The sequence below is a fragment of the Cololabis saira genome, chromosome 20, assembly GCF_033807715.1.
Source record: "Cololabis saira isolate AMF1-May2022 chromosome 20, fColSai1.1, whole genome shotgun sequence".
NCBI lineage: Eukaryota > Metazoa > Chordata > Actinopteri > Beloniformes > Belonidae > Cololabis > Cololabis saira.
Genome location: NC_084606.1, coordinates 33,492,499 through 33,516,738, shown reverse-complemented (window position 1 = coordinate 33,516,738; position 24,240 = coordinate 33,492,499). Strand labels below are relative to the sequence as shown.

At 38.9% G+C, this 24,240-nt stretch overlaps 1 protein-coding gene across 1 annotated transcript in view; it reads left to right on the top strand.

Annotated features, from left to right (window-relative positions):
* Window positions 1–2,248: 2,248 nt before the first annotated feature.
* Window positions 2,249–24,240, top strand: part of trmt44 (tRNA methyltransferase 44 homolog) — a 37,901-nt gene continuing 15,909 nt past the window's right edge. The window contains exons 1-9 of the mRNA XM_061709624.1: window positions 2,249–2,624; window positions 2,705–2,816; window positions 4,266–4,485; window positions 5,179–5,247; window positions 6,113–6,220; window positions 12,558–12,629; window positions 20,647–20,753; window positions 21,084–21,267; window positions 23,218–23,560. Coding sequence (XP_061565608.1) covers window positions 2,291–2,624; window positions 2,705–2,816; window positions 4,266–4,485; window positions 5,179–5,247; window positions 6,113–6,220; window positions 12,558–12,629; window positions 20,647–20,753; window positions 21,084–21,267; window positions 23,218–23,560 — 1,549 coding nt within the window. The 5' untranslated portion in view covers window positions 2,249–2,290. The remainder of the gene's footprint in view (window positions 2,625–2,704; window positions 2,817–4,265; window positions 4,486–5,178; window positions 5,248–6,112; window positions 6,221–12,557; window positions 12,630–20,646; window positions 20,754–21,083; window positions 21,268–23,217; window positions 23,561–24,240) is intronic.

Genomic DNA, 24,240 nt, shown 5'->3' with positions numbered 1-24,240 from the left:
TTTGTTTCCTAATTTTTTCTCTCTGTAAGGTCCTGTTCTTTCATTATGGTTCCAAAATGCCCGTGCTGGAAACACAAGTTGCTGACGTTTAGGGAACCTAACCCTAAGGTTGTCATAAGGTTTTCCAAAGGTTGCTTGTGATGTGAAGGTTAGGGAAACAGTAGCTCGACCAATCAGGAATGATGTGCAAAGGTTACCAAAATCAAGACGTGTGGAGAATGATCCATCCATCCTCCATACCTGCTTTTTATTTTTTTAGGGTCCCGGGGATCTGCTGGATCCGTTTCTAGGTGAAAGGCCCTAGTCAGGTCACCAGTCCATCACAGGGTAATAGACAAACAACCAGTACTGGAGTTGAGGGGGGATGAGGGGGGATGGCATCCCCCCTCAAATAAAAACGGTCCAAATCATCCCCCCTGTAAAACTGCCATCCCTCCTTTCCATCCCTTATGTCATTTCATCAATGAATGTGGTTTTACTGCTATTTCAACATTTAGAGTTATCACCAGAAAAATAACACCAGAAAAATAACTTATTTGACAATTTTCACCTGTTTCAAGTAAAGTTTCACTTGAAATAAGTAGAAAAATCTGCCAGTGGGACAAAATTTATCTTCTAATAACAAGCAAAAAAAATGTTGTTCCACTGGCAGATTTTTCTATTTATTTCAAGTGAAAATCTACTTGAAACAGGTGAAAATTGTTTTTTTTTTCCAGTGATGAGTCTTGTTTTAAGTGTAATGAGATTTTTTTTACTAAAATTAGACTTTTTTACTAGAAATAATACAAATATTTTTGTTAAGATTTTGAGTTTTTGCAGTGATCCATTTTACTTATCCTGTGAAGGACAGAGTCATATTGATAAGTTCAGAAAAGTGTTTTTTATTGTTGTGTTTTGATGTATTTGATGTAAGCCCAGTGGATATTTAAAGCTTACAGAAGGCTGCATTTAACTGCTGCTATGTCATTCCTGCAGTATTTCTGCAGCTGTTTTGGTCACTGCTATTATTTATAATATATTATATTATTTGTAATCAGCACAAATTATCTGTCCCCATATGATAAAATCCACCATCCCCCCTGATTTTTTTTTAACAAGTACTGCAAACCACCACACAATGCCTTTCACCCAGAGAGCTGGGACAGGCTCCAGGAGACCCCCATGGCCCTGGTTAGGGTGAAGCAGGTATACATAATAGATCTGTAGCAGACACAGTTTATGAGAGACTTTACACACCAACATTACCTCTCAGTAACCAAATATTTGAACCGTAGCTTATTTTTAAAGCATTATTATTTCCTTGTTCTTATTTAATTAAAAATTAAACTCAAGAGTTTGTCTATATTAAGTGAATCATAATAAAATAACAAGAATGATGTTATAATCATGACCTGATTTTATTTTAACAAAGTACTAACATAAATCTGTTTAAAAAGAGATACAAAAAATTATTTATAAACAGGTATATGGAAAAGGAAATGGGTTAACGAGGAGTGTGAGAATCAAATAAAATAGGGAAAAAATTGTATATTATACTTGCTTAAGATATGTTTAGATATTTATGTGGATATTTATGTAGTATATATTATATGTTGAGAGGGATAGTTATAATTATGTAATATATGTTATATATTTATTGGATATGTAGCACATATATATTTATAGGGATATTTATGTAGTTTATATAGTGTATATTTATATAGATTTATATCATATTTGTATTTTCTAGATATTGATATAATATTTATGTAATATTTATATTTTCTATATACTTATATGGATAATTATGTAATAATAGGCATGTTTACGTTGTATTTATATGGATTATATTTATATGGATACTGTGTAGATATAATAATAGCAATAATGTAAATCCATAGAGTTATAAAGGGGTAGGAACTAGGAAAACGTGTACACTTCTTCCTACTCCTTTTTTTCGAACATATGTGAATATGAAGATGTAAATGTTTGTCTTTTTATTTTTACTTTCATTTTTATATACATGTTCGAAATAAAAAATCATTCATTCAAATTTTAAAATAAATGGGTTGAAACTGTTAGTGGTGAGAAACAGCGCCCTCTGGCGGATCTTTTGTTACATTGACCTGCAGCACGTCATCAAGCTGCGACCATTATCGTGTTTCTTCTCCAAACAGCTGTGATTAAGAAAGAAAAAACTTCATTTAAAGCCACTCTTTATCACCGAGTGCCAATTCTTCCGGCATTTATCTCCTGTATATGGTACACAAAGCGGCTGGCAGGAGTCGCAAACACATGGCCCGGAGCTGCCATGTCCAAACATGTGGAGGTGAGGTTTCCAGCTGATGTGCGGACTCTCCCTGAAGGATTCTGGTCTGCGGTGGATGTGTGGGTTAAAAAGCCTCACGTGGTGAACAAGCGGCTGTGTGGAGCCACAGAGACGCAGGGCAGAGATGTGGGGACCGGGGGTCTGCAGGATCTGCTGCAGGAACCAGGACTGTTCCAGGAGGTGATGAAGTTCCTCTGCAGAGGAACTGCACCCTCACACACCCAAGAGGACACAGTCTGGTCCTGCAGTGTCAGGACCTTCATCCCTAAAGTCAACTGCTATGGCACAAACATGCAGAAAGAAATTATACTTAAAGGTAAGTAAGAGCCGGGCTTGAATTAAACACTGCATTATTATCTTTGTGTGCTTGTTAATGCATAAGAACATGTTGTGCAGACTTTAACAGGCAGCAGGTGACCTTTGTTCCCTTTGAGGAGGATGCTGAAGGGAAAGTGTCACTGAAGAAAGGCAACATTTATCAGATTCAGCTCTCTGGAAGTGAGGAGTGGTGAGTCTGAAATCTACATCTCATTCAAAATAAGTTGAAACATCAACTTGTTTTGGAGAGCAAAGGGGTTTTCCTACTGAGGACATTTAAAGAAAGAGCTCGGGTTTCCTCCCACAGTCCAAAAACATGCGTAGTCGGTTAATTGGTGATTCTAAATTGCCCGTAGGTGTGAGTGTGTGTGTGTGTGTGTGTCTGGTTGTGTGTTTATATGTGGCCCTGCGATGGACTGGTGACCTGCGGGTATAGATAATGGATGGATGTATGGATGGAAAGAGGTGTAAAATAATGAAGCTGGCTGCACCTCATCGTACCTCATGATGCCTTTTTTTTAAATTATTTGGCAGAAAAACAGCTCAGAAACATAATCTGTGATGCCTTAGTTTAATTATTTGTTCTGGTATATGATGATTTACTGCATGTGCTGTAGACGCTTTCTAATTAATTCAATTTGAATAAAATGAAGCAGTGATTTTGAGGAAATATGCAATTTCATTTAATAATAATAAAAAAAAAGCTATTGCAGCAATAAGCCACTATTGTGTACCTGTGTCTAAACAACAACACTTCCATTTCAGTTGGAAAATTACCGTATCAATTTAAGATGTGGCGGTGACGAAGTGTGCATTTTTTCGGTGGTAGTGTGCCGTGGGATTTTATTTATTAAAAACATTTGATTTTGTGCCTCCAAAGGTTGCAAACCACTGGCCTAAAGTCTTAGTCATTGTTACAGCTCACATTGATGGTCCTGAGATGTTGTGAAGAAAATTTGCCACCTGTGATCTTCCTGCAATAAAGAGTCCAAATGTAAAAAAAAAAAAAAAAAGAGTAAAAAGACCTGTAAGTGGCCCACTTTTTTGGGCTCTAGTGGCCCTTTATTCAAGTTGCAGACAGGAAGGGGGTAGAGAGAGAGAATGGGGATGACATGCAGCAAAGGGGTGCAGGCCGGGATTCAAACCTGTGACCACTGCAGGAGGACTGTAGTCTTGAGTATATGAGCCACTTGCTTAACCCACTGCACCACTGAGAGGCTAAGTGGCCCACTTTTGAAAGCAGTTATCATTAATGTTATTGATGGCTTAGATTGCACCTGGAGCTGGTTTTATGAAGGTGAACTTTTACCCTGGATTAGTGCTACTACTGCCGTTAGTGAGTCTTGAGTTGGAAGTCTTAACTCTTTGCTTACTTTCTCTTAGGTCTGGGGAAAAATAAAGCTTTTTACTTAAACATGGCTGACTGAACCACTGGATTAAAGTCAGCATCAGTCGTCTCCGGTCACAGTAACAGAAAACCCGTTGTCGGAGTTTTCAGTAAACTCAGAGAAGTTTAGACGCATTAGCTCAGGATATTACACTGGTTTACCTAACTTAACCTTCCACACTAAATTCTAGATGCGAGTCTTGATTCAACAAGAGAAGGTTGAAGATTGAGCACTTGAATCTTTCTCTTCAGGACTTTGGAGCTGCACGTCCTGGCGTTGGACGCCTGGGTCTCTGACGGCGTCGCCTACGCCAAGCTGCCCTGGCTGTCTTCAGATCTGCTGCCTAAACTGGCGCGCTGGGCCAGCGAGTGCAAGAGCAGCGAGTTCGGGAGCACCTTGTCTCTGCTGCCCGTGGAGAAGTACAGCATCACGTACCAACACCTGAAGGAGAAGTACAAAGCCATGGTCAAGGTGAAGGAAGGAGACACACTCAGGCTGCCGGGTCTGATCCCGCTGATTAGGGCTGGGCGATATGGACCAAAAGTCATATCTCCATATTTTCTAGCTGAATGGCGACACTCGATATATATCGATATTTTTTCTGTGCCATAATTGGGGTTTTCCCCAAAGCATTATAGCATAGCATCTCTGTTAGCTTCATTTTTTTCTGAGGAAAACCCTTAAAAAAACAGTCTGTTTTAATACAAAGCCTCGTGCCAAATGTCACACAGGTACCTTTATTAACAGAGGTCTGCACAATATCAAAATGTATAAAACAAATGAAATAAAAATAAACTGCCTGCATATATAGAATAAAAATGCTTCTCGAATAAAATAAAACAAATATCCCTTTCCTGCATAACAATTAGATTAAAATACACTGTGCAATTAATACAATGTAGACAGTAACAGGCAGACTTTTCCACTGAGGTTGACAGTTGTGCAAATAACAAAACATTTGTGCAAATCTCAAATAAAACATTCAAGTCAATTTTTCACAAAATGAGCTATATCAAAATCGTAATTTTTTTTTCTCGATATTAACGATATTGTCTCGTACCATATCGCGTTTGAAAATATATCGATATTTATTAAAATCTTGATATATCGCCCAGCCCTACGCTGATGTGTTGTGATTGATGTCTTTTCTAACATGTTTTCTAGGTTTGGCCTGAGGTGACGGATCCTGAGAAGTTTGTGTATGAGGATGTTGCCATCGCTACGTATCTGCTGGTGGGTTCAAACTCAATTTATATGTTAATTTAACACCAGCTCAATGTGTTTAATGTCAGATCGGGTTGTTTTATGTCTAAATGTCAGCAGGAATATTGTGGTGGGAATTGAAGATGCTGTCAGGAATACAAACATGCATGCGTCACATGTTGGTGGAAATTTCTCTCATCTGTTGCAGCTGGGTCAACCGATCCAAGAGTTAATGCACTGAATCAGTTCATAGTTCATGCTAGAGAGAGGTGAAAGGGCGTTGGCAGAAGGTGCCACTCGGCAGCTGTGCCATTCAATCATTGGTTTTACTACTATTTTCTATTATTACGTTTATTGAACAGGGACAAATGTATCAAACATTATTTCATAAAAATACAAAACAGATGTCATACATACAGGTTTCTAGCCAGAGCTAATTTGCAAACCCCTGTCCCTGGTTAGGCCTTTATGTAAAATTCGAAAGCAGAGTTAAAACAGTACAAAACCATTAAAATACAAAACATGCAAAACAGAATAAAGAAAATACAAAGACAAGAAGCAAAAACACAAACCAGATAAGGACAGAAAACTAAAATAATACAGTGGTACAGTATGTTAAAGTCAATGTTCACAAGCTTATTTCAGTTTCAGCTGTTGTTTTACTTGTGTGCTAAAAACCTTGAGCTCTGTCAATATTTAGATTTCAGGTTCAGTGTATTCCATAATTTGGTACCTATTACCGAGAAGGATGACTGTCCAAATGTTGTTCTGCGTTTTTCTATCCTACAATTACTGCTTTTTGCACCCCTAGTTCTAATTCCACTGTTGTCCGATAATCCGATGGTGGAGAGCTCTCTGAGCCGCCTGTAGCTTGACTCTCTGACTGTGGCTGCAGGTTCTGTGGGCCGAGGAGATGGAGCAGAAAAGCCTGACTACCAGGCAGTCCTTCGTGGACCTCGGCTGTGGCAACGGCCTCCTGGTTCACATTCTTTCAAATGAAGGGGTAAGTAGTTATTATGTTAGGAGCTCTGTTGTTATAAAATCAATTTAGTTATCAATTTTGCATGTAGGGCTAGTGTGCATAACTAGGGCTAGTGTGTATGAATCTAGCCCTTCAGAGTGAGGGATTTCAGATACTGACTCGCCGACCGAGGCCCAGAAAAATTTCCCAGAATGCTTTACGTCGTCATTTGCAGACTGAATCAAACAAAAAAACATGGCGGACATTTCTATTTTTTAGTGAATAAAATCAATATTTTGAGTTAGTTTCTGCATAAAAATGCATTTTGATTACATTTCTAGCGAGAAATATATATTTTACTTTCATAATATTCACTCAGTGAATGTACATAATCACTCGCTTGCTCGTTGTTGCGAAGTTTTTTCAGATCTCGCCAGAATAAAGGCTGATTTATGGTTCCGTGTTACACCAACGCAGAGCCTACGGCGTAGGTTACGCGGGGACGCGCACCGTACGGCGCGCGTCCCCGCGTAACCTACGCCGTAGGCTCTGCGTTGGTGTAACACGGAACCATAAATCAGTTCCCGAGCCGGCAGGCTGTTCATCCCAAAAACATCGGATCAAATTTCTTAACAGGCGTTATTTGGATAAACTGAGCCCAGGTTGGGGATCTTGAAGTTTACTTTTACGCCTGAAAAAATATTAAAACTTAATAAAGTGGCATATTAACAGCGCTACAGCTGAAATTAAAACAGCTTTTATCTCTGGGCTTCCTGATATGGTGTGACGTATGTGCAAACGTAACTACGCAGTCGCTTACGTACCTGAACGTAAACCACGCAGTGACGTAGCAAGTGGTGTCCCAATCCCTAGGGAACATTACAAGGGCCTACGCCTGTGGCTTCATTTTGAGGGTGAAGTGGTAGTGGGTGAGGGCTAGTGGTAGAAAGTAGGGGGTGTATTGGGATTGGCCCTTATATGTTACATCAAAACCATAGGAATCAGTTCTTCTAGCTCTCAGCTGTGATGAACAGTACTTTTAATATTTTTCTGAACCAAGACAGCAAAAAACATTCCACGGTTTAATAACATTGTTGCAGCTTAGTATCAGACTGCTTATAAAAGATGGACACGCCAACTATGAAGTCACAGACTGGTTTTTAGATAGCTGTCAATCATTTGTCCATGTGTATGTTGGTTAGCCACCACCGGGCTTGGCTGTCAGTCAAAGTGACCAATATGCATGACTTAAGGGCCTAGTAAGATTTCATCAATTGATTATTAATTTAAAAAAAGAAATCTCCCTATTACAGTTGCTATTAATTAGCTTGTCTATACAAACTGTGGTTTTAGACCCCTGTTATAATTTGAGCTCTGGTTCATCTGCTATACTGAGTTTAATGCACCTCTTCACAACATTATGACTTTGATATAAAAGTGTAATTCTCATGGTAAGTCTGTCAGATTTACTGTTATCCACTAAGTTTAAGGAGTAAAGGGACACATCGTCACCACTCTCTCTCTAGAGGACTTCTGCTGCATTCAGCCAGCGTTCTTGCTCCAGGACGGCAACAAACACCGAGTGTAGACCAGTTATTTTCAAGCCCTGATGCACACTGAAGGACAAGACAAAAAATGATATAAATACGTATATTGGAATCAGTGCAGATGAGCCCTTTCTCACATGTAATCAATCGTATTACACTGTAAACACTGAAACACTGTTTATTTTATAACTCTTGTTAAATTTATGTGAAAGAGAGAGTAGACTTTTTCAATTTTTTTATGTTAGCTGTAAAATAAACCTTCATATGAAAAACACGAGGTGTATTACACAGTGTTATTAGCAGAGGTGGGTAGAGTAGTCAGAAATTCTACTCAAGTAAAAGTACTGTTACTTCAGAATAATATGACTCAAGTAGAAGTAAAAAGTAGTCATCCAAATAATTACTTGAGTAAAAGTAAAAAAGTACTTGGTGAAAAAACTACTCAAGTACTGAGTAACTGTTGAGTAACGTCTGATTTATGTTTTTAACACAACCATTCAAACAGACAAAAGTACAAAATAATCATCTTCAGGCAAATTAAATCAATAAAATAATAAAATTAATAAAAAATAGCTTAAATTAAAATAATCTTAAAGTAATTTCAAGTATTTTAATAAATAATAAAATAAATAAAATAATAACTTAAGAAATTAAGCACAAGTAGCACAACATTTCAAACCTTTGTACTTTTCTTTTTTAACCAGAACCTAGAACAAGCCCATGAACTCATAGAAACTCTGTGTGTGTTTGAGTCTGTGTAAATGTGACAAAACATGCAAAAACAAACATTTTTCCTAAAGAATCACCCAGTGATGTCATGAGATTGACGCGTACGCGGATAAAAGGGATAAAAGAAAAGTAACAGCTCAACGTAGCCTAATGTAGCGGAGTAAGAGGAACAGTTTCTTCTTCACAAATCTACTCAAGTAAAAGTAAAAAGTACAGTGATTCAAAACTACTCCTAAAAGTACAAAATTTCCCAAAACTTACTCAAGTAAATGTAACGGAGTAAATGCAACTCGTTACTACCCAGCTCTGGTTATTAGGAAACAAGAAGTAAAACAAAATGTAGAAGCAACATATTTCACAAAGAGATTATAACGCCTCATGATTCGGTAGCTTGTAATGCCACCTTTAACAGCAATAACTCGAGGAAATATTTATTATTGTCTCATCCATCTCTCAAGTAAATATGTAGTAATTTAGGCTCACTCTCATTTACAGCGTTGCTTAAATGGTAAAGAAGCATTTGTTTCTGCACAGAACCCTTAAAGTCCCAGCGCAGCGTTGCAGCTGGGTTGATGTGTGGACTCTAACGCCTCCGTGCTTTCCTTCCTCTGCTGTTTTGTTGAGTGTTTCAGGTCATTGTTCTGATGCATCACCACATTTCAGTCAATCTGTAGCTGTCAGACAGATGGCATGACATTTGATTTGAACATACTTTGATGTACAGAGGAGCTCGTAGTAGAGGACGCCCGTTTCCTGTGGCTGCAAAATAGTCCCAGTTTATCATCGTCACCGCTTCACCTCTCTGCTTGACAGTTGGTGTTGGAGAGTTGCTAATGTGCTGTGTTTGGTTTCGTTTGTTCAAGAGACATTTTTCCAGAAGTGTTGTGGTAATAAAAGTAAAAAGAGGGAGGAGTATGGAGCCAAATCAAGGCCAAAAGTTTTGCTAATTTGAAAATAAAATTTGAACCTGAAAATTCTTTTTTTCAGTTTCAATTTTTTTTTTTTCAGTTTCACTTCTTTTTTTTTCAGTTTCACATCTTTTTCTTCAGTTTCACATCTTTTTATTTCAGTTTCAAATCTTTTTTTTTTTCAGTTTCAAATTTTTGTTCTCAGTTGATGCCACGCCCCCTACGCCAGATCGGGGCCAAAAGTCTGAAACTGAAAAAAAAAGATTTGAAACTGGAAAAAAAAAGATTTGAAACTGAAAAAAAAAGAGGTGAAACTGAAAAAAAGATGTGAAACTGAAATAAAAAGTTCTGAAACTGAAAAAAATATGATACCGAAAAAAAAAGAATTGAAACTGTAAAAAAGAATTTTCAGGTTCAAATTTTATTTTCAAATTCGCAAAACTTTTGGCCTTGATTTGGCTCCATAGAGGAGCACATGAGAAAACAAGTGCATATGCAGCATGCATATTCTTTTGCCAGCTTCCAAGCTGGTGAGAGAAATATGCCTGTAGTTTATTTATTTTTCCAAATCCCTGGTGGTTGTGAAGAAAGGGTGAGTTCAGCTCCTGTTCATCAGAGAGCCAGACACAGAGATGTCTCCTGCTGCTCTTCGTGTAAACCAGGAGCCAACGTAGACAGACGGGGCAGGACGCTGCTCCCCAGCAGCCTGGGTGTGAGACGGCTGGGTAAACGCGACCCATATGGAGCTTCACAGCTCTGTTTGGCTCTAAAGGTTAGCTTTATCGTTGAGGAAAATACTTCAAACCTAAGATCATTTTTTCCCCCTCCAGATTTACATTGAAGTCTGTTTTTCAGTAACACACCCTTGGCATCAGCTTCATCCATCAGATGACCCGCTGAGGGATGTTGACTTTTATATCCTCTTCCGCTTCTATTGAGCCAAATCAAGGCCAAAAGTTTTGCTAATTTGAAAATAAAATTTGAACCTGAAACTTTTTTACAGTTTAATTTTTTTTTTTTCAGTTTCAGATCTTTTTTTTTTCAGTTTCAATTTTTTTTTCAGTTTCAGACTTTTGGCCCCGATGTGGTGTAGGGGGCGTGGCATCAACTGAGAGGGACGTGGCATCAACTGAGAGGGGCGTGGCATCATGAGTGACAGAATAACAGAGAACACGGGGACGTTCCTCAGTCATGTTGCCTTCAGGAAACGTAGGTTGCAGAAGTTATCAGTAGAAGTATGATTTGTGATTGGCAGTGGAAAAAACTGATATTAGTGACACATTTCTGTTTAAAAAGCTGTTTTAGACTGTACTTGGCACCAATCGCAGTATAAAAGCAATAAACTATGCCAGACTGTACAGTTCAACAGCCACAGTTTAAAGTTTGACATTTCCCACTTCCACATACTACCGTGAATGCATCGCAGTATCGTTTGCAATGCCAAAACAGCTTTTTAAACAGAAATGTGTCACTAATATCAATTTTTTCCACTGCCAATCACGTGAATATGGTGTATATACAGTGTTGAATCAAACTTCTACTGATAACTTCTGCAACCTACGTTTCCTGAAGGCAACATGACTGAGGAACGTCCCCCGCCTTCTCTGTTCTGCTGTCACTCATGATGCCACATCGGGGCCAAAAGTCTGAAACTGAAAAAAAAGATCTGAAACTGAAAAAAAGATTTGAAACTGAAATAAAAAGTTCTGAAACTGAAAAAAAGATCTCATACTGAAAAAAAAAAAAAAAAAATTAAACTAAAAAAGAATTTTCAGGTTCAAATTTTATTTTCAAATTAGCAAAACTTTTGGCCTTGATTTGGCTCTACACGCTTCAAGTCACAACACAGAATTTTTAAGAAACTGTCCAATTATATATTTTTATATTTTTTTTCTCTTTTGGTAGTAGGTCATCCGTACGGGGATTTGTTGTGATTTGGTTTCTGCCTAATCAATACATTTTTATTTTGTAGCCTTAATTTTCCTCTCTGGGTTTAATCAGAGCCTTTGATGCGTCACACACTAAAAATTCCCACCAATCAACAAGTGCTGTGAGTAGACGAGAGATGGGGGGTTAAATCGTTTTTTTTTTTCTTTCATAAAAAAGCAGACTGGAGTAACAGGTTTTAACTGAGTTTGTCTATGTTCAAGATGTATTTTTATTAGGGCTTGGCAATGATTAAAATTTTGAATCGCGATTAATCGCATGATTTCCCTGATTAATCATGATTAACCACATTGTATATGCAAAATCAAATAATGAATTCAAAAGTTGTGTAAAGTGCACTTTTATTTATAAAAGTATGAATGAAAGTGCCATAATACTTGTTGTGAATCTCAGCAACATTTCAGCAAACATCAGCACTTGTCAGTAACACATATTTAGTGTTAAAATGTCAAATAAAATATAGCTTATTGCCACTGCCAGGGCTTTAATGTCATCCTGTTTTTTTATGAAAGAAATAAAAGTCTACCAACAAAATCCTGATCCACAATCATGACATTAAAACAGGCAATTTCTGAGGAAACAGCAGAAACTTTTAACGGGGAGCAGCATTACCATCTATATTCAGCACCAAATATCCTTGGTGAGTGAAGCACAAAAGAAAATCACTATTGAAATTTGCTTTACCGCCGTCTGGGAGAACTTTAAAATTAAAATGTCCATGTAACCGTTCCATAATTTTACCGCTATCATGTCTGTTTTAGCTTTTCCGCATGTTTTTCCGCCAACTCTCTTCCGGTTCTGCAGCAGCCGGCAAAAGACTTTTCTAAACAAAAGCATGTGAGCAACACGCGTTAATGCGCGATAAAATAAATGTCGCCGTTAATAAATGAATGAGTTAACGCGATAATAACGCATTAACTTGCCCAGCCCTAATTTTTATATATTATAATACAGGTAAAAAAGTGCATTGAAATGACTTCTAATTAAAGTTTCTCAAGATGAACACGGATACCTTGCAGATGAGGTTCCTTCCTTTTAGTTAGATCCTCTTGGCTGAGGTAATGGATGACACGGGGTTGGTCTGAGTCCAGGTGAGGAGAATCGTGTCTCTGAGCATATTAAATCTCCTCCGCTGTGCCGCTGTCATCACCAGCCCCAAACAGTTCTAATTAAAATGACACACTGGTGGGAGGCTCATCGTGGCTGGACACCATCAGCTGCTGACCGTTATGGCCACTTGTGTTGCAGCACCCTGGGAAGGGCATGGATGTTCGGAGGAGGAGGATCTGGGACATGTACGGGCCTCAGACGCTGCTGGAGGTGAGTGACCGTCCAACTCTGTTATAGTGGAAAACGGCGATTAAGATTTGACCATGAATTATTATTATTATTATTATTATTATGGATTTTAACATTTCACATGGACTCAAAACTATGGAGCTAGAACAGTCTCATAATTCGCAAATGCACACACCGTTTCACTAATGCACAGGACAAGTTACACAAGTGCACAGGACAAGTTTCACAAATGTACAGAACAATTCACACGTGCGTCGGACAAGATATACAAATGTATTTTTGATGCACACATAAATATAACCTGATTTACAAACGTTTTTTTTGTCTGTGGGCTGCGCTGGATTTGTGTGTGACTTTTGAGACTCCCCTGACGTGACTCGATCCACAAATATGTTTTTTTTTAACACAGAAAGATCTGCAACCAATCAGATGTCTTCCTTTGATTCAGCCAATCATAAGAGCGCACTCCACGTGGGGGACGCAGAGCAGTGGATAAAACACAACTTACTCGTAAACCAATCAGATAAAAGGGGCGGATACACCTGCTGTTTAAGCTGCGTTAGCGCCGTTCGCTTAGAAAAGTGATAAATATTTGGAGTTGGTGGAGTAAAGATAAATAAACAGCAACAGGAGATAAAAGATAAATAAACAGGATGCGCTCTTATGATTGGCTGAAACAAAGGAAGACATCTGATTGGTTTCAGATCCTTCTGTGTTTAAAAAAAAAAGTATTTGTGGATCGAGTCACGTCAGGGGAGTCTCAAAAGTCACATGCAAATCCAGTGCAGCTCACAGACAAAAAAACGTTTGTAAATCAGGTTATATTTGTGTGTGCATCAAAAATAAATTTGTATATCTTGTCCTACGCACGTGTGAATTGTTCTGTGCATTTGTGAAATTTATCCGGTGCATTTGTGAAACGGTGTGTGCATTTGCGAATTATGAGACTGTTCTAGCTCCATACAAAACAGTTCCAGTCTCTTCCTCATTGTTATTATTTCCATTTGGGTTGAACTGCATAATTATTTCACTTTTGAATGAAAATATTAATTGTTCTCTACGTGGAAGATGAGCATTTTAAAACATGGGAAAAATATATTAATGAAGAAATGCAACTCGAAAATGCCGATTACACAACCTCATTCATTTTGATTATAACTCAAGATCTTCATCTGTACATGAGTTGTTTCCCAGCTGCAGCGATCTCAGTGCTAAAATGCTAAATTACTTTCCACTTCACAAGTCTCTTAACCATTGGAAGACTTCATGGTAATAAAAGGATACCTGAGGTAACTCAGTCTGCTGGTTAAACAACAGAAAGCTCCTTAAAGGTGACCTATTATGGCATTCAATGTATATTTTAAACAGGCCTTGAATGTCTTAAAAACAATCTAAAGCTTGTTTTTTCTACATAAATCCGAAATCCAGTCTGTGGGCCCTGTCACTAGTTTTACCGCTTCTAACCTCTTTTTCTGCGCCTCATTTTTAGGGAAGGGGGGGGTATGATAATGAGGCTCTGTGCTGATTGGCTCCCTGAATGACGTGTAGCAGGGGAGGAGCATAAACCTCGCTCCGCCAGAGCAGCCCGAGCCTGTAAATTATCACAACACTGAATTTTCACAAATGGAAACTTTATTGTTAAAAAAATAAAATATGAGTTGTATATAAATAACATTTATGCACTATTTAAGCCGGATCTACCCGGCGGATGCTGAACGCTGGCCCCGGAGCCACGCCGGGCGCCCGGGAGCAGCGCTGCTGGAGCAGCGCGCATCACCGCGGCTTTAACGGGGGAATCTGAGCGGTTCCGACCGGCCGGGACCGCAGGAACCGGCCTGGACTGATAGCAGGGACTCCCGGGGACCGACAGGCGGAATTTCAGCCGGATCTGCCCGGCGGATGCTGCGCGACGGGCGCCGCAACCCCACGGCGGGCGCACAGATCGGCTCCGGAGCGCATCCGCGGCGCATCGCCCGTTACCGGTGATCAAACCGACAGATTTGGCTGAAAATCTCGGAGGGTGAAGCTGGTCCAGCCTGGGACAGACCCCCAAGGACCCAGCTCTCAAACCACCCGGGAACCTGGATGATTTAACCCGGATCCGCTCCGCCGCGGCGCCGCGTCCGACTGGCTGAAGGAAGCGCCGCTCCAGCAGCTTACAGAGCTGGTTGTGGGCGTGGTTTCAGCAGCGGAGGCTGAACCTCTGGAAATCTGCTCCCGTCGAGACGTCACGACGGGAGCAGATTTGAATCGGCTCAAAAAAAAACCACGTGACACTGGGGGACTCTGTCCGGCGGGGGTTAGAGACCTTGCAGAAATTCATGGTATTTTGTCTCCCCTGTGCTGGCAGGGTGAGGGGAGACCACTTTAGATATGTTAAAACAAGAAAAAACGTGTTTTTCATAATAGGTCCCCTTTAAACTGCACCTAGGAAGACCCGAGTGAGATTTTATTCAAAGTGCGTTACGTCAACATTAAAAGCGGCAAGACACAATTAAAACATAAATAAAAAATAAAATGAAATAAAATGATAAGAAAAGAGGTAAAATAATAAAAAGCACAAGTTGTTAAAAGTAAGGGCAGTAGAGTACAGCAGGTACATCACATTCTTAAAATTAATTACGTTTCTATACGGTCAAAACGTACAAAGACTGGGTCAAATGCAGTATTTCAAAAGTAATCTGTAACAATTTGTACGGTGAATTAAACCAATTTGACAATTCTATGCCACAATGTCTGTTTCCAGGTCTTATTTCACACAACTGACGAGAATTAGGTTTCTATACGGTCAAAACGTACAAAGACCGGGTCAGATACAGGATTACAAAGTAATCTGTGTATAAGTAATCTGTGCCGATTCGTGCGGTAGAATATAATAGATAAATAAATGATGTATATACAGTAGCAAGACAATCCCAGTGTAAGTGTACGTACCCCTTAAAATGAACTGGTTTTCTGCATTTATTTACCATAAGATATGATTTGATCTTCATCTAAGTCTTCATAACGAACATACATAATGTACTTCCACTGATTGTGCACAAATGATTATAATTTGCCGTATCTTCATACAATACCCCCATTAAACTCTCACAGTGCTGGATGGGAAAAAAAAGTGAATCCATCTCTTAATTACTTCAATGTAAGCTAATTGGACTCAGTAGTTTTCACATCTGAAGTCCAATCACTGAAATGTATTTGGATGTGTGGTTTAGAGCCACTTTGGTTGATAAAAGACAATCAAACTTTATAAATTTGATGTTGATTTGGAGCATCTAAATGATGCCTTGCATGAAAAATATCTCTGAAGACACACAGTCAAGAGCAGTTGACCTGCACAAGGCAGGGAAAGTTTTTAGACATCCATCATATGGGCTCAAATTAAAGCCATAAATATTTTGTATCTGTAAATAAACTTTGTACTTGTAGAAATATTTTGTGCGTGTGGAAAAAAATATTTTTACTTGCAAAAAATATTTGTACTTGTAGAAATATTTTGTGTGTGTGCAAAACATATTTGTACTTGTAGAAATATTTTGTGCATGTCTAAAACATTTTGTAGCTGTGGAATTAATTCGTCTGTGTGCAACATTGGATATACAAAGCTACAAACTTTTTCACAAAAATAGAGACATATTTTTTCATCAACAAAACAAATTAAAAAAAATTTAAATAACAAAATAACATATTTGAACCATTTTTCAGACAATAAAATAACAATAACAATAAAATGTAATGTATAAAAATGTAAAATATGTTTTGTTGATGAGAAAATATGTTTCTCTATTTTTCTTATTTTTGTGAGGGGGGATATACATTGTTTTTCGGCACTACCTTGTTCTCTATAGCTGATATAACATGAATTACTCCTATGTGGGATCAATAAAGTTCTTATTTTTGCCGTCTGAGAAAATTAAATATATTATATTTGGTGCCTAACTGTTTCCCAAGTATATTAGTGCGTGTGTGACTGAATAAATGAGACGTAAAACGTAAATTTCCTTGTAGAAAGGCGCTTTATGAAAATAAGTCCATTTACTTGTATTAGTTTGCAGCCCAGTCTTGCCACATCCAATATGGCGGTGACGTCAGTAGGCGATGCAATGTGCTGATTGGCTCTCCAGAAACGCTTTGAAACCCGTGCCAAAGATCGCTGATTGGCTCTTATTATTGGCACGTCAAAACAGTGCCATAATTCGCCGTAATTCGTACTTGTAAAAAAGGTTTGTAGCTTTTGTAAAAAAAAGTTTGTAGCTTTCTATATCCAATGTTGCACACAGACCAATTAATTCCACAGCTACAAAAATGTTTTAGACATGCACAAGATATTTCTACAAGTACAAATATTTTTTGCACACACACAAAATATTTCTACAAGTACAAAGTTTATTTACAGATACAAAATAATTATGGCTTTAATATGAACCCATACCATCAGTCCATAGTTAGAGAAATGTTTGTAATGACGACACTCTGTAGCTGTTCCTCCTAAAAGTCGGTACTCAGCCAAGATGACTTGGAAGGCCAAACCCAGAATCAACAGTGAGGAAAAGAAGAACCTGTAAGTAACAGCTAAAGGCCTGAAGACATCGCTGAACCTGGCAAACACCTCTGTTCACGAGTCTACCATGCTAAAGTCACTGACGTGCAGGCTTTCCATCGTAGAGCACCACAGAGGAAGCTGCTGTTTTCCAAATTAAACATTGTAGCCTGCCCTGAAGAGAATCTGCAGAGCTGCTAGGAAAATGTTCGCAATCACGAAAGAAAGGTTGCATTGTTTGGAAAGCCGTCTCCAGACAAACGTCGGAGGCCACTTGACATCACTTGGAGGAAAATGTATCCCCAGTTTTCCCGTAATATCCTACCGGATGACTGTAAAGTGGCTGTTGAGCAACTGAAGCCATGTAGGGACAAAACTAAAGGGGGTTGGACCAGCTGTTTACTGCAAGGATTCACTGACTTAATCTTCCAGCAGTATTTCATAGGTTTGTTCCAGAAGGGAAAGGTTGTCAGAACATTGCCTGTGTTTTATTTTCGTGACTTAGAAGGGCAGATAACATTTTATAGCAGTTTCATGCAGAAAACTAGCAAATCCTAAAGGGCTCCCATCCTTTGCTGAGTGAGTATACAGGACTGTCTCAGAAAATTAGAATATTGTGATTTTCTGTAATGCAATTACAAAAAGAAAAATGTCATACATTCTGGATTCATTACAAATCAACTGAAATATTGCAAGCCTTTTAATATTTTAATATTGCTGATCATGGCTTACAGAAAACTCTAATATCCTAAATTAGAATATTCTGGGAATCTTAATCTTAAACTGTAAACCATGATCAGCAATATTAAAATAATAAAAGGCTTGCAATATTTCAGTTGATTTGTAATGAATCCAGAATGTATGACGTTTTTGTAATTGCATTACAGAAAATCACAATATTCTAATTTTCTGAGACAGTCCTGTATTTTAGCTGTAAAAGCGTTGCACGTAATTGCAGCCCTAGATTAAAGCTTTGGTGATTTAAAGAAAAAAAAGGTGCTTATTTTTAACACACATTCATCTGCTTATGAAATCTTTGTTGTTTATTTTATGCACCTCCAAAGAAAACTGTGCTATAAAACCAGAGCTTTGTGCTGAATTCAGACAAATGAATGCACTCGTATGCACCGGCCTCCACACCACAGCTGCTCCCCATCTGCCTCCAGCCTCCGCCGCTCGTTCCACAACAGCCTGCTGACTGTGTTTACCTCAAGTCATCTATTATTAACTGAATTTTAGGAGTGGATGTGGCAGACCTGTATTTCTGGACTCCCGTGGCTGCAGCGTTTGGTGCTGAAGCTTCCCATGAAGAGCCCTTAAAGCAGCACAATGTAACTTTTCCACCTTAAACTCATATTTCCAGAGTCATTGTGATGGAACATCAACTTCCAACAGGTTTAATGAACCTCTGTCATGGTCTGAGGGGTCTGTATCACCTTCACTGGCACTATGTAACTTTGAGGTGGATGGTAGGAACTAGGAATGGGTGATATTTTACCGTTCACGATAAACCGTCAAAAAAATTCCCCACGGTAAGAATTTGTATCTCACGGTAAAAACAATAAATTCCCAAGGAAGGAAGGAAGGAAGGAAGGAAGGAAGGAAGGAAGGAAGGAAGGAAGGAAGGAAGGAAGGAAGGAAGGAAGGAAGGAAGGAAGGAAGGAAGGAAGGAAGGAAGGAAGGAAGGAAGGAAGGAAGGAAGGAAGGAAGGAAGGAAGGAAGGAAGGAAGGAAGGAAGGAAGGAAGGAAGGAAGGAAGGAAGGAAGGAAGGAAGGAAGGAAGGAAGGAAGGAAGGAAGGAAGGAAGGAAGGAAGGAAGGAAGGAAGGAAGGAAGGAAGGAAGGAAGGAAGGAAGGAAGGAAGGAAGGAAGGAAGGAAGGAAGGAAGGAAGGAAGGAAGGAAGGAAGGAAGGAAGGAAGGAAGGAAGGAAGGAAGGAAGGAAGGAAGGAAGGAAGGAAGGAAGGAAGGAAGGAAGGAAGGAAGGAAGGAAGGAAGGAAGGAAGGAAGGAAGGAAGGAAGGAAGGAAGGAAGGAAGGAAGGAAGGAAGGAAGGAAGGAAGGAAGGAAGGAAGGAAGGAAGGAAGGAAGGAAGGAAGGAAGGAAGGAAGGAAGGAAGGAAGGAAGGAAGGAAGGAAGGAAGGAAGGAAGGAAGGAAGGAAGGAAGGAAGGAAGGAAGGAAGGAAGGAAGGAAGGAAGGAAGGAAGGAAGGAAGGAAGGAAGGAAGGAAGGAAGGAAGGAAGGAAGGAAGGAAGGAAGGAAGGAAGGAAGGAAGGAAGGAAGGAAGGAAGGAAGGAAGGAAGGAAGGAAGGAAGGAAGGAAGGAAGGAAGGAAGGAAGGAAGGAAGGAAGGAAGGAAAAATTCCAGTTGATGAGGTTTTTGTGTAACAAACATGGCTGATCTGAGAGCGAAATAGATTTATATTATAATATATATATATTATAATATTTTATATTTAAAAAGGTGGCGTTGAATTGGTATTTTTTTTATCGGGATAAATGCCAGAAATATCGTGATAAATGATTTAGTCCATACCGCCCATCCCTAGTAGGAACCCTGCCACACTACTGGTAAAACACTACCACTTTTGTCCAAAGGAGCCGCCAAACTCAACAAAAGCTGAAAGTTACATTGTGCTGCTTTAACAAATCTGACGAGTCACAGGATTATTTCTCTCTATTTCCCACAAAAAAATGCTTGCTGCCTTCGGTCGGCGAGTCAAATCGACGCAGAGCCTACGGCGTAGCTTACGTAGCCTACGGCGTAACCTAACAACCTTTACTCCGGCGTGATTCTTCGCGAACAACGGACAAAAAAGGGATTATGTACATTCACTGAGTGAATATTATGAAAGTAAAATATACATTTGTTGCTAGAAATGTAATCAAAACGCATTTTTATGCAGAAACTAACTCAAAATATTGATTTATTCACTAAGAAATGTCCGCCATGTTTTTTTTTTTGGATTCAGTCCGCAAATGTCGACGAAAAGCATTCTGGGAAATTTTCATAGCCCCTCGCTCGCAAAGTCAGCATCTGAAATCACTCGATCCGTAGGGGCTATTCTCAGCCCCTAGCCCTCGTTATGCCCACTCCCCCTAGGTGAAAAGAGGAATTGGGACACCACGACCCTCACGGGAACGCGCAAAACTTAGGGTTTGTGAAGAAAATGAGGGCGAGGGGGTCAATTGGGACGCAGCCCAAACCTCACAGGCATCGGGGCCCTCAAACTTCATTTTCTAAAGTTGATGGAGCTTCCCTTTTGAGTATAAACATTCTAAACTGAAATAAATAAAATAAGGAATACAAAACCGATTGAAAGTGAGGAAAAGCATAGTTTTACCCAAACTCACCTGAGTAAAATTCCCTTTTCAGCGTACTTGCATGAAGTCTTTTCTTTCTCTCCACTAAGTTATTCTGAATTCAATCATGTCCATATGCAACTTTGCCTCTCTTGAGAACCTCTTGGGCTTTTCTTTTTTTTGGGTGTTTTGCTATTTTAGGAAAAGGCAATTACTCCCAGCGAGAGCTGCTTATTCCCGGGAACAGACTGGCTGATTGGGAACCACTCGGATGAGCTCACACCTTGGATCCCCGTAATCGCAGCCAGGCGAGTCATCAGGAAACACAATCACACTCAGCAGCTCAAGTGCCAGCTGATCTCTCATATTTGGGATAACATGAGCACGGGATGAGGTGTGTGTGTGTGTGTCTGCGTGTGTGTGTGTGTGTGTTTGCATCTGTGCAAAAGGCGGCCACCTGATGGCGATGTTGAGCCTCAGTCTGCTTTTCCCTCCATCTAACTACAGTCTACAGTAAACGCTTGTCTGAACCGTTTGAGAACTTTAACATTTCCACACTTGTCCTTCACCACATTTTCCACTAAAGATTTTTTAATATTTTTTTTCCCTTTTTACATTTTTGTCTTTTCAAATTGCAGATCCTCTTACTCTTGCCGCTACTTTGTCCTCCCCTGCTGCTTCTTCGACTTCTACGGAAAGTACCAGAGACGTCAGTGCAAGAAGTCGCAGTACAAAGAGTATATTGGCTTCATCAGTGAGGTCAGCGAAGTGTGTGGCTTCAACACGGAAGAAGACTGCTTAAGAATACCGTCCACCAAACGGGTAGGCTTGCACAGTTACTACTTATAGGTATTTCTGGCTTCTTTAGTTGAAAATGATAATAAACAAAAGAAATAAATTTGAACCCACCTGGCTCTGTGAACACCATTGTCTTTTTATTTTTTATCATTGCTTCCTATGTTTTTCTGTCTAATTTTGCAATCAAATGACTAAATGAAGAAAAATACAGGACTGTCTCAGAAAATTTGAATATTGTGATAAAGTTCTTCATTTTCTGTAATGCAATTATAAGAAAAAAAAACAAAAAAAAAAAGTCATACATTCTGGATTCATTACAAATCAACTGAAATATTGCAAGCCTTTTATTATTTTAATATTGCTGATTATGGCTTACAGTTTAAGATTAAGATTCCCAGAATATTCCAATTTTTTGAGATAGGATATTTGAGTTTTCTTAAACTGTAAGCCATGATCAGCAATAAAATAATAAAAAACTTGCAATATTTCAGTTGATTTGTAATGAATCCAGAATGTATGACATTTTTGCATTACAGAAAATAAAGGACATTATCACAATATTCTAATTTTCTGAGACAGTCCTGTAATTCATTTGTTAGGGCCTGATACTGTAGTTGCTTACGGCCTTTATGTCCAAAATCTGGAGGATTAAAAAAAACAAGGGTTGTTTAAAAATGTGTTTGTTTCTGAGAAGATCCTAGCTACACTGCTGTTTGCTTTGGCTGCGTGAGCACCAGGGCCTCGTACAGCACCTCGTAGACAAATAAATCAAGCTCTTATTTTCCTCCAAAGAGAAGTTTCTTTCATAGCTGTAAGCCATTAAACACTGAGATAAACATGAATATATTTTTTTCCTAGGCTGATGGCTGAGGGCTGTTTTTCTTTAGACAAACAACATGAGTATTTATAATCAGAGACAGTGTCAAGTAACAAAGTACAAATACTTTGTTACCTTACTTAAGTAGAAGTTTTGGTTATCTATACTTCACTGGAGTAATTATTTTTCAGACAACTTTTTACTTTTACTCCTTACATTTTCACACAATTATCTGTACTTTTTACTCCTTACATTTTAAAAACAGCCTCGTTACTCTATTTCATTTCGGCCTTTAAAAAAAACTATCCAGTTAAATTGCTCCATCCGGATAGAGAGAATTTGGTTGTGGTTGGATGAGAAGTATAAACATAATACCCTTCCGACACCCTATTGGTTTGTACGCGTCTGCTCTCTGAAACACATGTTAATGCTCAATTAGGGCTGAGCGATTAATCGATTTTAAATCTAAATCAGATTTATTAATCAAGACGGTTGTTAAAAAAAGGAAAATCGGAAAATGGATTTTCCTTTTTTGCAGCTGGCTGCATGCGTCTAGTCATCTTTGTTTGGTCAAGAAAATTGTAAATGTTGTCACTTTTACTAAACTCAAGGAGGATTTACAGTATCTTTCAATTGCACTTCATTCCCAATAGGGAAATTTGTTTGCTATTTTTCTTTAAAAATAAAGATAAAATATTTGAAACAATTTATTCCATTGTCTTTTGTAGTTTTACCAAAAAAAATCGAAATCGAAAATCGGGTTTTCAGAGAAAAAAAATCGGGATTTTATTTTTGTCCAAAATCGCCCAACCCTATGCTCAATAGTACACATATATGGTTCTTTAACATATTTGCATTATACTAAGATGCATTCATTTTCAATGGCTTTTGTCCCCCCTTACATTACTTTTACTTTTATACTTACCGGTATGTAGTTTTGAAACCAGTACTTTTATACTTTTACTTGAGTAAAAAACTTGAGTTGATACTTCAACTTCTACAGGAGTATTTTTAAACTCTAGTATCTATACTTCTACCTGAGTAATGAATATGAATACTTTTGACACCTTTGTTTATAAAATATTTGCATAAAAGAAATGACGGTAATGTTAAAAAATAAGTTCTACAGATTTATTGTTGAGCTCTTCTTCCTGCAGGTGTGTCTGGTGGGACGGTCCAGGAACTACGAGCCCTCCAGTGAGGTGGAGACCGAGCAGCGGAGAGATCGTTACATCCAGAGCCGTCAAACCTCCTCCGGGGTCACGGTTCACAGCTCAGACATCTCAAATGAGGGCAACGGTTGCCATGGGAACGCAGACTGTGACAGCCCCCATGGGAGAACGTGGGGATCCGGGTTCCAGCCCAGAGAGAAGGTGGAAGTGGTTAGAAACTGCGCCGCTCTCCCGCGGGACCTTGTGGACGGGGTGGTGCTACAGGTCGCTAACGTTCTGCTGGGACTGGCGGACGCACCGCCGTCCTGCACGGACTGGAACCACGGAGGTAAAACTGCAGCACAAGAACAGCAAAATATCAAAGATGGGGGGAGAAAAACAAGCTTCAAGTCTCTGATAAAATGATAAATGGGTTGGGATCAAATCCAACATTGGATGCATTGTCTGTGAAGTGTAGTAATCAACTTTTATCCTTCGCCACATTGGGGATTTCTGAATTCTAACGTAGCTGCACTGTAATTTGAAATCAGATGCTACTTTAAAGATCCAGTTTTAATCATTGAGGTCAGTTTATTGGCGTTAATGTCATATGATATACACAATGTTTCTATTAGTTTAGAACAGGGGTCTTCAACCTGCGGCTCTTGAGCCGCATGCGGTTCTTCAGCGCCGCCCTAGTGGCTCCTGGAGCTTTTTCAAAAATGTTTGACCTTTTTTTTTTCCTTTTTCTTTTTTTCCTTTTTTTCTTCTTTTTTCCCTTTTTTCTTTTTTTCCTTTTTTTCCTCTTTTTCTTCCTTTTTCCTTTCCTTTTTAATCTTGACATTTCGACTTTTTTCTCGAAGATTTTTGACTTTTTTCTCGACATTTCGACTTTTTCCTCGACATTTCAACTTTTTTCTCGAGATTGTACTTCAACATTAATCTCGACATTTCGACTTTTTTCTCGAAATTTTGACTTTTTTCTCAACATTTCGACTTTTGTCTCAAGATTGTACTTCAACATTAATC